General features: G+C 46.6%; 1 protein-coding gene across 2 annotated transcripts in view; it reads right to left on the bottom strand.

Annotated features, from left to right (window-relative positions):
* Nucleotides 1-14,167, bottom strand: part of Slco3a1 (solute carrier organic anion transporter family member 3A1) — a 280,725-nt gene that overhangs the window by 47,696 nt on the left and 218,862 nt on the right. For both annotated transcript variants that reach the window (XM_032893408.1, XM_032893407.1), the window contains exon 5: nucleotides 4,999-5,163. In XM_032893408.1, the coding sequence (XP_032749299.1) occupies nucleotides 4,999-5,163 (165 nt within the window). The remainder of the gene's footprint in view (nucleotides 1-4,998; nucleotides 5,164-14,167) is intronic.

Below are 14,167 nucleotides of genomic sequence, written 5' to 3'. Positions count from 1 at the left end.
GCTGATCTCCCTTTCCAAGAGGCTTCATCAGTCCCTCCTTCTCTGGTGACATGGAGAGGGGACTTAATATCAGGAGAGATGGATCAGTGGATAAAACACAAATGAGAGGGCCAGAGTTGGGATCTCAGAAGCCAGGTAAACTTGGGCAGGTGGTGGCCCAACTGTAATCACACACTGTTGAGGAAGAGACATGGTAGGCTAGCCAGCTAGACTGGAGGAGCTCTGGGCTGTTACCGTCTCCCGCTATCCACCAGCAGGATTCCTGTTTCCATGGCTCTCCCTGCCATCTAAAGCTGCCGTGTTTATTTTTACCCGTCCTGTCTCTTGCTCTCATCCTTTATCAAGGTGAAGCTTCCAGAAGGACAGAGCACCCTTCAGATCCCATTCAGTCCAGCCCAATCCCTAGGGATGGCATTCAGGCACCCCTTTGAGAATGAACGGATCTGCAGGCACATTGGATCTGTGTGAATAAGCCTTGGTGACAACATGCACACTCCCAGAGAGCATCCTGGGCTTTGTTTCATTTTCTAGTTGAGACAGTGGGGGTGTCACCTGGTGATGATGGTAACCATGGCAACAACAGGATTTCAGCACCTTTTCTCCCAGTCACTATTAGCTTTCCTCTCTCTACTTCTCCAGTGTGTGTACATGTCCACAACACCCGTGGCCACTGTCAGAACCAAAACTTCCTCCTCATTAGATTAACTAATGCAGATTGAGCCCTTTTAATCTGCACTCATAAATCAATGTCATCGCCTCATGGACTGTCTACCCTGCTCTGCTCTGAACTCTGACCCATCTGCTGATGACTTTGTGGGTGGCCTGTAGCCTTGAATGTATAGATTGGGATAAGTGTATGCACACCTTCTTCTGAGAGTTCAGGAGCTATTCTGAGAGCATCTCCTTACATCAGCCTCCCCTAGTGTACCCTGCCAGCTTCTCCTGCAGTGTGTTCTCCCCAGTACAGACTGACTGGATCTATGCCACAGGCTAGACGTCTACAGGGACAGGGGATACCTGATGCCAGCCTGCCTGGAGAACAGGAGGATGCCCCCACCCACTTTTTCTTTCCACCTTGTTAAGTGCTCCAACATGCAGGCATCACTGGGAAACAAACAGATGCTAGGCAGTAGAATTGTTTTCCTGACCTTCTGCCCCCAGACTATTGATTTGTTTGTTGATAGAAAACTTAGGCATTTCTTCTAAAATAGAACCTGGTCCTGAGGATGCAGCTGTGTAAGCACAATCAAAGCAGAAGATGCAGCAGCAGAGAAACTCAGGGTTTAGAGAGAAACCCTGGGGTGCTGGAGGTCTAACCCCCAGATTCTAGAGACCACAAAAACTATAGCTTCTATTACAGGGGAGGGTGTTTTTCTCCTCTGTCCTGCAGGCATTGAAAAGCTGGCTGCAGTTTACTAAGGCTTACCTAAAAGTGGAAGGTAAGAATGATTAGTGGGGGAGGGGGGGAGCTTGCATTCCACAGTAGTTTCCAGGGAGAGAAAACCGTGGTGTGCTTTCCTAACTGTCGGGGTTTAGATTTCTTTTTAAACTAGAATGTTGTATCCTGTGAAACACACAAAGACCACCCTGGTAAACTTTTCAATTTGGAAAACTGGATGTGCAGACACCTGCACGGCCAGCACTCAGGTCAAGCTTAGAACAATTCCAGATACGCTGGGGCTTGGGAAGGCTTGACCCTTGGCACTTTCGAGAGAGCCAGGAATAGGGGCGCACAACTGGAATCACAGAGCTGGACTGCAGGGAGACAGGTTGAGCTCAGCCACATGCTGGCCAGCTGGCTCAGTGCGAAAAAGACTTTGCATCAGAAACTAAGGTGGAGAGGGACTGAAGAAGACAACCTGCTGTTGACCTCTGGCCTCCACATGCATACACATGTGTGTGAATGTGCACCTGTATACACATGTACATAACACACATACACACACATAGACACACACTGCACATGCCTACAAACGAATGCATACATAAATGCATGAAGGCATATGCGTGCACAAACACACACATACACACACACTGCACATGCCTACAAATGAATGCATACGTAAATGCACAAATGCATGTATGCGCACATGCTTGTACACACACACACACACACACACACACACACACGCACTTGCAAGCTGCCTAAGAGGCTCCCGGGTACCTCTCTGTAGTCTTCAAGGACATCTGTGGCTTTTGGCTTCTTTTACTTTAATTGGCAATTCATCTTTTTTTTTTTAAAGTCCCATAAATACCTCCTTCTCTTTGTGTGTGACATCTTTCAACTCGTACACATTCCCATGGAAGCCTGTGTGAGAATTCGTCCTTTCCCGAGCCGTGTGGTATAGAATGAACAGTCTATAGTTTATTTACCCATTCTGCCGTAGACAGACATTTGGGTTAGTTCCAGTGTGAGATAATTATGCATAAAGCTGCTCTGAATGTTGTTATATATGCATATGTAAATGAGTGGACCTAAACACTCCAGTCTGTTGGATAAGCGCCCAGAAGCAGAACTGATGGATCACAGCATAGGCATATGCTGAGCTTTAATGGGTGCTGCAAAAACTGCCCAAAGCAGAGGCTCCCCTGTGCATTCCCACTGCAGTGTGGGTTCCAGTTGCTCCTCATCCTCACCAGCACTCAGCACTATCTATCCCATCAGTGTGCCACAGCGCCCCCTTTAGGTTTCATGGGCATGTCCCTCATCACCCATGCTGGTCAGCATCCTTCTAATTTGTTGGCCATTTTGTGAAGCAATGGGAAATTTCTCTCCCTCACCCTCGCACTCTTCTCCTCCCCCCTCTGTGTATGTAAGTATGTGTGTGTATGTGTATATGTATATTCGTTTGTGTGCATGCACAAATGCACATGGGTATATGGGTGCTGGTAGCTGAAGTTTGGTACCTTTACCCATGGATCTCCACTTTATTTAAAGTTTTTATTTTATTTTATGTATACGGTCATCTTCCCTGCATGTATGCTCAAGCATCGTGTGTATGCCTGAGGCCAGAGGAGAGCACTGAATCTCCGAAAACCTGACTTATTGGTAGTTGTGAGTGCCCATGGAGGTAGTGGGATTTAACCTAGGTCCTCTCAAAGAGCTCTTAGCCATGGAGCCAGCTTACCAGCCCCTCTACCTTATTTTCTGAGATGCAATAGCTCACTGAATTCAAGAGTTTACCAGTTGTTTAGACTGGCTCCCTAGCGAACTCTGGGGATCTGCCTGTCTCTTCTTCCCTCAGCCATGAGGTTATAGATGTGCCCTGCCTTGATGGGCTTTTAAGTAGGTGCCGGGCACCCAAGATCACATCCTCATCCTTGTACAGCAGAGACTTTACCAAACAAACTATAAGATTTTTGATTTTTATTTTAGGTATGCATGCTTTGCCTGAGTGTATATGTGTGCAAACACCATGTGCATTCCAGGTGCCTGCAGGTCAGAAGAGGGTGTGGGATCCCTTAGAACTAGAGCTATGGATGGTGTGGGTCACTATGTGGGCATCAGGTCCACTGTAAGGACAACTAGTGCTATTAATTGCAGAGCCATCTCTCCAGCCCCACCCCAGGAGATGCTAAAGGGTATGATAAGGAAACCCTCCTATTCTTCCCAGTTGACAAGGAAGATGAAGTCTAGGAGTTGGAACCCTCTCTGCCACCTGGGCATACGTTGTACTCAGCAACCTTAATCACATGCCCCGCTTCTGCCCTTTCAGAGGAACAGCTGAGCTCTTGCTAGGGCTGTCCCCTCAGGTTCCTTCTCTTCTGCATCCCCTTCTGTTTCCCTGCTTAGAAATCTTTCATCTTTAGTGTTTTAGCTATCTATGCTATTAACCAAGATCCCCTCTTCAGCCCTCAACTGAATGCAGGACATCACCAATTATGTATCATTCCTAGCAAGTTTACATTGGAACTCAGCATCCTCAATTGCTTTGTTCTCGCCAATCCTAGTCAAGTTCTGAGGTGGTCAACTCAATTAATGCAGCCTGTCGATCATATGAGGAGTGAAGAGTAGATTCCTCTCACATGAAAAGCAGTCTAAGGTATACTCGGTGAACATACTGTCCACCCCACCTCGGCAATGCTGCTTCTCGGGAGGGCAGATTGGTTTCCTTAACTCAACTTCAAACGATTAGAAGTAGGTGCCTGGTGAGAAGAACTGTAAAGCCTTGCCTCACACTGGGAAAAATTCTGTGATCCATTAGTTATGCCTGCCATGGGCAAGGTCAACAGCATGGGCATGCCTTTTTAACTTTATTTTTTCAAGATATTATTGCATATGTATATGTGGGGAGGAGTGATACAGTGTATTTTGAGATCAGAGGACAACTTTTTGGAGCTGGCGGTCTTCTTCCACCTTCATGAGAGTTCCTGGGATCAAGTTAGGACACCTGTGTTACAAGCTTTACCCACTGACCAATCTCTCTGGCACATGGTTATATCCTCCAGGATCTGTATTTGTGAAGTGTGGGTTTTATGCTGCTAAGATCATTCTCATTGTCTAATAAAAATCTACTAATCTTTTAAGATGGACTTCCATTGCTCTCTTTTATCATATATGCTTCAAAATTTCCCATTCACATTAGGCAAGTGATTTCCTGACCTCTTGCGATGCTTCCTACATATACCATATATATCATTGTGTTTTCTTATAACACTTTTTTTTAAGTATTATTATTCTGGCTGTGTGTATCCTGGTACCTACCCATGTGGTCAGAGGACAACTTTTGGAGTTGATTCTCTCTTCCAGCCGTGAGTTCTGGGTATTCAACATGGGTCGTCAGCCTGGAGCAACAGATGCTCTCCCTGCTGAGCCTTCTCACTGGCCCTAATAGTATGTTTTTAGTAGCTGTGAAAACATCACTCTGATGTTCCTTGAATTGAAAGGATACGCATTATACCGTGGCTACTACCTTAGCACACTTCTTCACACTTTTTGGAGCTCCGTGCATTCTTTGAGCATGTTGGTAAAGCAGGAGGACAATGAGACCCACTCACCGAGCAGCTGGTTGGCAGAGGAAGTGGTGAGGTTAAACTGCTGTTCCAGGTACTTGCCCAGGAAGGCGGCGAAGCCGGCCACCACAGCAATCTCCATGCAAGCAGCCAGGACGATGCAGGTGAACACAGGGTTTGAGAGCAGGTGCTTGGTGACCTTGGGAATCACTGTAAGGAAGGAAGAACAGAAAGCAAGGTCAAGGTCATACATGTTGAGTGCTTACTTTAAGACCTTCTTAGACCCCTCCTTGATGCATTCTTGCCTGTTTCTTTAAACTATACCATGTGGAGCATCCCTGGGGGGTGGGGGAAGGGTTCCTCAGGCCAGAATCTATATTCTGTAGGTTATTTGTAACTGAAAACTCTGGCTTCCAAACCACAACAAAATCCCACAAATTAATCCATTTTTCTACTAAAACAGGCTGCTTTACCTTGCTTCTCTTCCACAACTTCAGGAGTTTAAGTCAAAGACCTTTTACAGGAACTTTTCATCCCTCACTCTACTCCAAAAGGAAATCATCTTGGGATTGTGATTTCCAAAATAGAAACTGTAACATATATATTATATATTTTAAATGTGAAAATATTTAGGCATGCTTCGATGTGCCCCCTAGAGGTTCACCATTCAGAACTGTGCTCTGTATGAGTACTGGAAGAATATGTTTGATGTCAGTGGTATTGAGAAAGAGAGGAAACCCTTGTCCTTCAGAACATAGGTATGAGCAAATCAAGTCCTTCCTCCACTCCCTGGACGGCTCTCACCTGCAGAGCTGGGGCATCCCAAGGGGGCCTGAGTTGCCAACCTTGATTTGATCACACCCTACACAGTAACTAGCAGGATCAACTTAGGCTTTTTTTTTTAAACTGCTCAAATGTTCACAGTAAGGAGAGCCACAACAAGGAGTCTGGGGTTGTAGTCTGGTCCTTGGGTGTTTAGCATATGTCATGGTACTGGGATGTCTCCGGGATGCCCTACCCTCCTTCCCTCCATCCCCAGACTGTTACCCTCTCAGCTGCATCCATGTCTCATGCTAGGTCCTGTTGGTCTGCTGTAATACTCTTCTCTCAAGCTTTTACCACACAAGTTCCCTTCCTCCCAGGTGGCCTTTCTTCATTATCCAACCTGACCCAGAAGAGGCTCCAAGACAGCCATAGGCTCTTAGGGATCCAGAACAGTTGGCTTTTGGTGTACACACTCGGAAGCTTCTGTTCTGTTCTGTTACATCTCAACAGGGCCCAATAGTAGTGTGGGGAGGTTGCATGATCTCATCTTGTTTATTGGCCTCTATTTTCCTTACAGTATGGTTTCATAACCCACAGACACTTCCTTTTACATTGGCGCTTTTTAAAAATTGGAGATTTGTTTCTGTGCTTTGAAAATAAGGACATTGCTTAGGAGTCCAGCAGTGAGAATTCCCACCACATGCTCTTCAACTGACTCTCCTCAGTTATGCTGTGGTAACACATCCTGGATGGTTCTAGAACAGTCCTGTCTCATCAGGGCTGACACCTTTACTTGATTGTGTGTGTGTGTGTGTGTGTGTGTGTGTGTGTGTGTGTGTGTGTGTGTGTGTGTGTTGCAGGTGCATGTATGCCAAGGCATGTGTATGAAGGTCAGGGGTCAGCCTTGGGTGTCAGTCTTTGCCTTTTACTTTGAGACAGTCATCTCCTCATTGTTTCCTACCACATCTGGCAGGCTAGCTGGTCTGCAGAGCTGCCGGGAATCCTGTCTCCACCTCCCATCTCCACAAGGTTAGACACTTGTCCTGCTCATCCAGCTTTTATGTAAGTTCTGGGGATTGAAACTCAGGTCCTTATAATTACATGGCAAGCACTTTTGCCCACTGAACCGTCTCCTCAGTCCTTACACTTGTACTCCTTCAGTACAGATGCAGTTTTCTGTGGACCGTGTTTCCATCGGTGTTTGTTCGCTCTGTGGATGTAGAACGCACGCAGATGGAAGCCAGTGGTATTTGCAAAATAATTAACCAAATATAGCTGGTTCATCAAGTGCCATGGCTTAAGACAAGCAAACTGATTTCAAGTAATTTGAAGACAAGTCTTATGTAAATCACAAATCATTGTCTATAAATAGCAAAGATGGAGGCAAAATGTAGGTTACTGCGAACATTGTCCAAGTGCTGTGCCTATGATTAGATTTGTGGCTGGCTGAGAATGTGGCTCAGTTGGGAGAGTGGCTTTCCTAGCGTGTACAAAGCCTTGGGTTTGATCTCTAAGTCTGCACAAAACAGGTGTGGCACGTGCTGGTTATCCCATCCCTGGGAGGTAGCAGCAGGAGGATCAGGAGTTTAAGATTATCCCCCACCATATAATGTGTTTGGGGGCCAGCCTGAGATACACCAGATCCTGTCTCAAAAAGGATGGGGGATCCGATTTTACTATACTCATATTACTAACAAAAACAAGGAAAGTAATAGGGTGTACTCCTTTCTCTCTGTGCACATGGGAAAGATCAGACACAGAGATTAAGTATTAGAAAAACCCACTAAGTGCCTATGGCCACATCAAATGAACAGGTGGGCCGAGAACCTAACCCTGCACTCCAAGGTGATGAATTAGCCAGCTGTCCTAAGGAAGAGAGATAATTACACAGGCCCAATTGCATCTCCTAGGAGACGAAACCTCCAAATGGCCCATCTAATTAGAATAAAATAATAATAGGAGACACATAAGTTTTTAATAACGCTAACAGACAAGCACCATGCATCAAAATGACAGAACAATAGGCCGGGGACTGGCAGATATACAAAACTTAAAATTTATCATCTCTGGGAAAGATATCAAGTTTCCAAAGTGAAGCTCTCCAGAGGGGAGGAGGATTTTAAGGGTTTAGTTACAGCACTGGACTGGACCAGAGGACTGGAAGCTCAGGATTACTGTGAGCTGAGGCACGGATCTGATGTCCAAAGGGATTTAGACAATAACCAGAGACGGTGGCCTAGGTTGTTTGACATGTGTTTCTGAGGCTTTAGGAAGGCAGCTTTAGGGTTAACTGAAAGCACACAGAAAAATTAAAGCCCAAACTTTACATAGGGTATGAACAAAGAGTTTAAACAAACAGCTTCAGGTCCTCGCACTTCATGCCGGTACACTGTGCTTAGAGCTTCCTGGTCTTTATGGACGCGGCGTTCTTATCCTTCACAGGCCTTTTAAACATTTATGGCAATCTGACTTTTTAGAAGTATTCATTTCAAATAAATGCCTAGGAGTGTTTGCTTTTAAAATCTGCGTTTAAATGTTAAGAAACTTTCCTTTGTTAAATCCATATTGTTTTTAAGCATTGTACAAATACTCAGAGAACTGTTGACTCTGTAGTGTTTGAAAAGGTAGCTTAACAAATACGCAAGATGAACACCACAGTCATAAACAGAGGGTGATCTGTTCTTCCCAGTCAAAGGTGTCTTGGGCGTGAAGAATCCATCACGGTCAATCCTTGTTGATGAGCCAGGGCAAATATGAGACAGTGTGTGTGGCAAGCGTGAGGCCATTCTGTACCCAGGATAAGGTTCTGCTGAGCTATAGCCACTCAGGGCAGAGAGAACAGTATGGACCACACCCTGCGATCACAGGACCTATTGGAATGGGTGAGTGTGAACAGGAGAGTCTTGGCTGCTGTTGCGTAGTGTGGAACACAACTGCTACTTAGTCATTACGCTCTTTCAGAATGATGGCATCTAGATTCTGGAAGCAACGGGACAGGGTTGGGACAATCCAGCTAGGATGCTCTTACCGTGTGCTTCATTTCCTCAGTTGGAATGCAGTCTCTGCTGGGAGAGACTCCATCCAACAGCCAACTTTATCTGCCTCCGAAATGACACTGATGATGATTTGAGTCAATTGCCACATCTCTTTAGACCTTAGTAGAGCCGTAACTCTTCATCATAACCTCCATGATCTGTTCGGGGGTAGGAAGGGCCCTCGTTCCATGAAGGCGACTTCAGTTAATAGAGCATTTCTGTACTTCTGCAAGCTTTTAATTATTCCTGAGTTCATTCCGTTCTGCAGGAAGGGCTCTTTGTTAAGACAGGAGTCTTCCTGCTTGTCTTAATGCCTAATGACTAATTTCTCCTTGAATTAGATGTTAAAAATCATTAAGTTCAAGAATTGTTGGACTGAAGGAAGGACTGGGACACCTTATTTGCATGACCCTTTTCTCTTTGTAGCCAACTTGATTGGCTTCCAGAAATGACAGCTTCCTCCCACATTCTTCCTCCCACCCACAATTTTATTGCAATAACTTGTAGCTATCAAAAGCTGACTCCATTTTTACAGGTTCAGCCCACCTTCAATACTCCTGCTTGGAAATGAGGCCTTAATTAGCTTGACTGGAAGGCTGTCTTAGTGTTTCGAGTGTATTGCAAAACCATAAAATCCAACCTTTCTAGGAGGGAGTAGCCCAGACACACAGAGGCTGGTGAACCAGGGCTGTAACAGGCCATTGAACATCTGCATCCCCCACAAGCCATTTAATCCTCTTTACTGATTTAGCCTTAGTACTGGAACTGGGTGGAAGGAGTTTGAATCATGCAGTTCTACCAACAGGGGTAGAGGGACCTTTTCAGCTCTCTCTAGGAGCCCACTGATGTCACCAGCAGGATGGTACAAGACTGGAAACCATGCAGGGGGGCTGACTTCATGAAAAGCAGGTTGCATACTGGGAACCCTCAGAAGACATTGCTATGGGACAGAGGATTGCTGTTCACTGTGGGTCCCTTAGGAGGGGAAAGGCAGATTTGGGGACTATTGTCATCAGAACATCCTAAGGGTTCACCATCAACTCACAAACACATAACACAACCCCTCCACCCCCTTCCAAACGAACAAAGATCAAACAAAAAACCCACAATCTTGGAACCATTGGTATCCTCCATTTACAAATGAGAAAATGGAAGCAGGGAATAGTCCCACAATGAGAGAGACATAGCAGGAACGCTATCCACAGTGAAAGCCACCACAGCAGGCCCATGCGACAAGTGTGTTGTTCTTCCCTGGATTCTGTGAGCTACTATTTTATTATGAAGATTATGAAAGCAGGCTGGATCTGCCAGGTTGGACAGCTTCACTTTCCCAAAAAAACAATAATGAAAATCCCTGTTGCCCGTGGGTGTCCTAACTACTGTTCTATTTTTACATTAAGACAGCAACTAAGTCAACTAAGTGACTTAAGTGACTAAGGCAACTACTAGGAGACAAAGGTTCTTTGGGGCTTACGGTTTCAGAGAGCTGAGTCCATGATCATTATGGCAGAGGGGCATGGTGGAATGTAGGCAGGAAGGCAGAGCACTGGGACAGGAAAGAACTCACATCTTGAGACAAAACCATGAGAGAGAGAGAGAGAGAGAGAGAGAGAGAGAGAGAGAGAGAGAGACAGACAGACAGAGAGACAGAGATGCACAGAAAGATAGAGACAGAAACACAGAGAGACAGAGTCACAGAGACAGAGAGACAGAAATAGACAGAGACACACAGAGAGATAGAAACAGAGAGAGACAGAGAGACAAAAACAGAGAGAGACAGAGAGACAGAGAGACAGAAACACAGAGAGACAGACAGAACAGAAAGAACCAGACAGCTACCTGGGAATGGTGTATGGGCTTTTAAAACCCCAAAACCCACCCCCAATCACATACTTATGAATCCTTCCTGAACAGTTCCATCAACTGGGAACCAAGTATTCAAATATGCCACCTCGCTAGGAAAAGTGATCCTGTGCGCTATGGACCTCGGACTTAGTCCAAGAATTTTTGAGGAAAGGAGGTAGGAAAGGAGGAATGACAACAAAAAAGAGCTGAAGGGTGGAAGAAGGAGCCTGGCACCATAGAAAAAGTTTGGCTGAGGAGGGCTGTATAAAGCCCAGTCAGGGGCCATGCTCTGCTCTAAAGAGGCAGGTGCTGTGGACTTCAACTCTGGATTCAAGTCTTAGCCGGTCTGTGACTCATTCTTACCCATCTGGGAAGAGGAAAAGAGATCAAGAAGCATAGGATTCAGCATGCCTGGCTGGCGCACGGGCAAGAGTTCAATGCGCACCAAGACTAGCAGGCAGAAGTTGGACCAAGTGTCCTGGTGTTTGGACAGTGAGGAGTCGCCAGGCTTGCCTTGGTGACTCATCTCTGTGCGTGGACTCCTGAGTGACAGCTGGAGGTGTTAAGCTGAGCTCTTGAGAGTCATCATTGGAGCTAAGAAGAGGCACCTCCTCCTCCACAGAACCAATCACAGGTCAGGGTGGAAGTCAAATATCCTAACTTACTATCCTTCCAGGACACGGAGGAGCCCCAACAGTGGTTATCATGGGGCTCGATGGAGACCCCAGTGAATTATACCTTAGTCCCTCTACTGAAAGATATGTCATCGTGCCACTGATCCTACGGTCACAACAGGAAGATATACAGCAAGATACCATGGAAGCCATGTGTGTCAGACTTCCACTGCTGGACAGGACACTGCACAGAGGACTTTGCATCCATCCGAGTGGCAGGGAGGTTTAGGATCAGCACTTCTGACACAGGGCACCAAGGGCCTTTAAACTCCACCTTGTACAGGAATGCAAAGCTGAGAAATGAGGGAGGGTACACATGAACCCACGTAAGCCTGGACTCAAGAATCCAAATTCTGAACCTTCAGGCTGATATGGGGATTTGAAACTCCCAAGAGAACACAAGGATGGCCCTATGGCTCCATCTGCATATGTAGCCTTGGTCCTGTCAAGGCTTGATGCCCCAGGGTAGGGGAATGTCAGGGCAGGGAGGTAGGAGGGAGGGAGTAGGTGGGTGAGAAAGCACCCTCATAGAAGAGGGGGGGATAGTGGATTTCTGGAGGGGACACCAGGAAAGGTGATAACGTTTAAAATGTAAATATAAAAATCCAATAAAAGAAAAAAAGAAGCAAGAAAAAAGAATAAAAGACAAAGAAAGATATCCATACACATGAATTTTTTTTAAAAAAAATGTAAAATAAAGAAACCATGAGGGAAAAATGTTTTTCTAAAGGCCAAGTCGACACGAAGCATTTTACAACAGGTAGGACCTGGAGAGAAGGGAGACGTGGGAAGAGCTGGGCAGATTATCAGAAATCATCATAGTAGGATGGCTGGAAGGAAGGAGGAAGGAGAGAAATGGGAAAATATTACGATGGAGGTTCTAGAGTGATTCCAAGAGCAAGGGAGAGATGGACCATCATGACATAGCCGTCTCCCGGCTGGTTCTCCACGCACCCAAACTGGAGCTGCCAAAACTGTCAGCAGAGCCTCGTCTCCTAGCTTTCTCAGGAGAAGAACTGCCTGAGAGCAGAGATCAACACACAAGGGCGCCATGTCCAGGAAGAGCATATGTGTAATGAGTACAGGGGAGCAGGGGAGGTTAAGGAATCCACTAACTAAATGAGTGCATGAGCCACAGAGGCCTGGAGGGGAACTGTCGCAGGCTTCAGAGAGTCAAAGGCAAACTCAGGACCAAACTCCTAGTGAAATTCCATAGGCTCACGACTGTGGTGGAAGTAGGGCAGTTAACTCAGTCAAGGTAAATCACACCATGGCTCTGGGGCCAAAATCCAGAATACTTGTCTTTTCTTACTCCCATTGACAATGTTGGCGTTTTCTGGTGGAGAGTGGAAGAAAGTCCAGGTACAAGAGGAACGTGGCAGTGACCATGAATCTTCTGGAAGCGAGCATTTATTACACACGCTGGCCTCAGACTAGGCAGCCTCTGGTTGCAGCCATGGGCCTACTGTGTTCTCACCAGTACAGCTGAGGCTGTTCCCAAGTCTCTGCCCTGACCACTCCCACTTCCTGTTTGTAAGAAGTACCTTCAAGGTGTCTGGCCCTTAGAAGGGAACAGGCACAGGACAGGTGCTTTCTTTATTTGCAAGGACAATGGTGTGGCCTGGGTGAGCAAGCAGGGAAACCATCAACTTGAAACGATCACTTAGAATGGAAGGCTCTGAGCTGGTGTGCATTGGCCAGGGATGGGGGGTGGGGAGGAACGTAAGCTGGTGTGCACCTGCCAGGGCTGAGTGTGAGCTGGTGTGCATCAGCCCGGAGAGTCCCAGCCAAGAACTGATTGGTCCCACTGCTTCTTTTGGGACCACCAAGAGGGTCTAAGAGAGGAGTGGAGGGGCCACTCACAAGCACATTTAAAGCAAGGACAGAGAGAGGCTCAGGCTGTGGTTCCACACCTGTATTATCCAGTGTCTTCCCTTTCTCCATGGATGGACTGGGAAGCGCAGGCTTACCCAGAGAGGACAGAGCTGACAGGAATGGAGGCTCAGAAGCAGCAGGGTCTGCATCTGCAGACCCACGCACTGCATCTTTCCAAGGCAAAGGCAGCAGGGAGAGATTGGCTTAGGCAATAAGAAGTCTTGTAAGCAAACAGGTGCCCCTACTTCACGCCTGTGTCTATAAACTTCCTCTGTGAAAATGTTCTCTGCCCTGGTGCCACACAGGGTTTGCTGTCCCTAGCTTTTCTGGAAGTAAAGACTCCCACGATGTGAGAATTCATTCCTGGAAAGTCTGCAAAGACAACCAGTAACATTCTGCAAGAGCAGGCCAATGCATAGCCCACCTCAGAGCCCAGCCAGTCAGCTACTTTCTACCATGCTTGCTCGCAGGAGGTCCCTCACGGTAGTCAGGTCACTGTGGGGACCCATCCAGTCACAGCTTATTTCTGACAGAGTTCTCTCAGCACGTCAATTTATACAAGTCCAACGACGGGGAAGTGGGGGAGGCACAGCTCTGGCCTGTCAGCCCTTAGTGGGGACCCAGCAAGGGACCTCCTTTTCTCTGGCATTCATGTCCAGTTAGCAATTTACTTAGAAAGACTTCAGGGGCTTTCAGATATCACTGTGCCCGAGCCTCTCCTCCTCCAGCTCTGGGAGCATACTTTCCTGTGGGGTGTATACAAAGGGTATTTTAAGACACCATACAGGTGATGCAGACTCAAACTGCTGGCAGGGAAGCAGCAGTTTATAAAACAGAGTCCAGGCACTTTTAGTTGAAGGTCAATGCCAAGGCTTTGAGGATTCATTCATAAAGCAACCGGGACTTCTGGGCCGTTTCAGAGAGTAGACCCTCTGCTAACACATGGGGCTATCCTCACCTGTCTTCTACCACAATCACATATTACAAACTAGATGCCCTTCTCCTAAGCACACCCGAGAA

The sequence above is a fragment of the Rattus rattus genome, chromosome 2, assembly GCF_011064425.1.
Source record: "Rattus rattus isolate New Zealand chromosome 2, Rrattus_CSIRO_v1, whole genome shotgun sequence".
Classification (NCBI taxonomy): Eukaryota; Metazoa; Chordata; class Mammalia; order Rodentia; family Muridae; genus Rattus; species Rattus rattus.
Note: the sequence above shows the minus strand (reverse complement) of the source record. Positions and strands in the feature narration are given on the sequence as shown.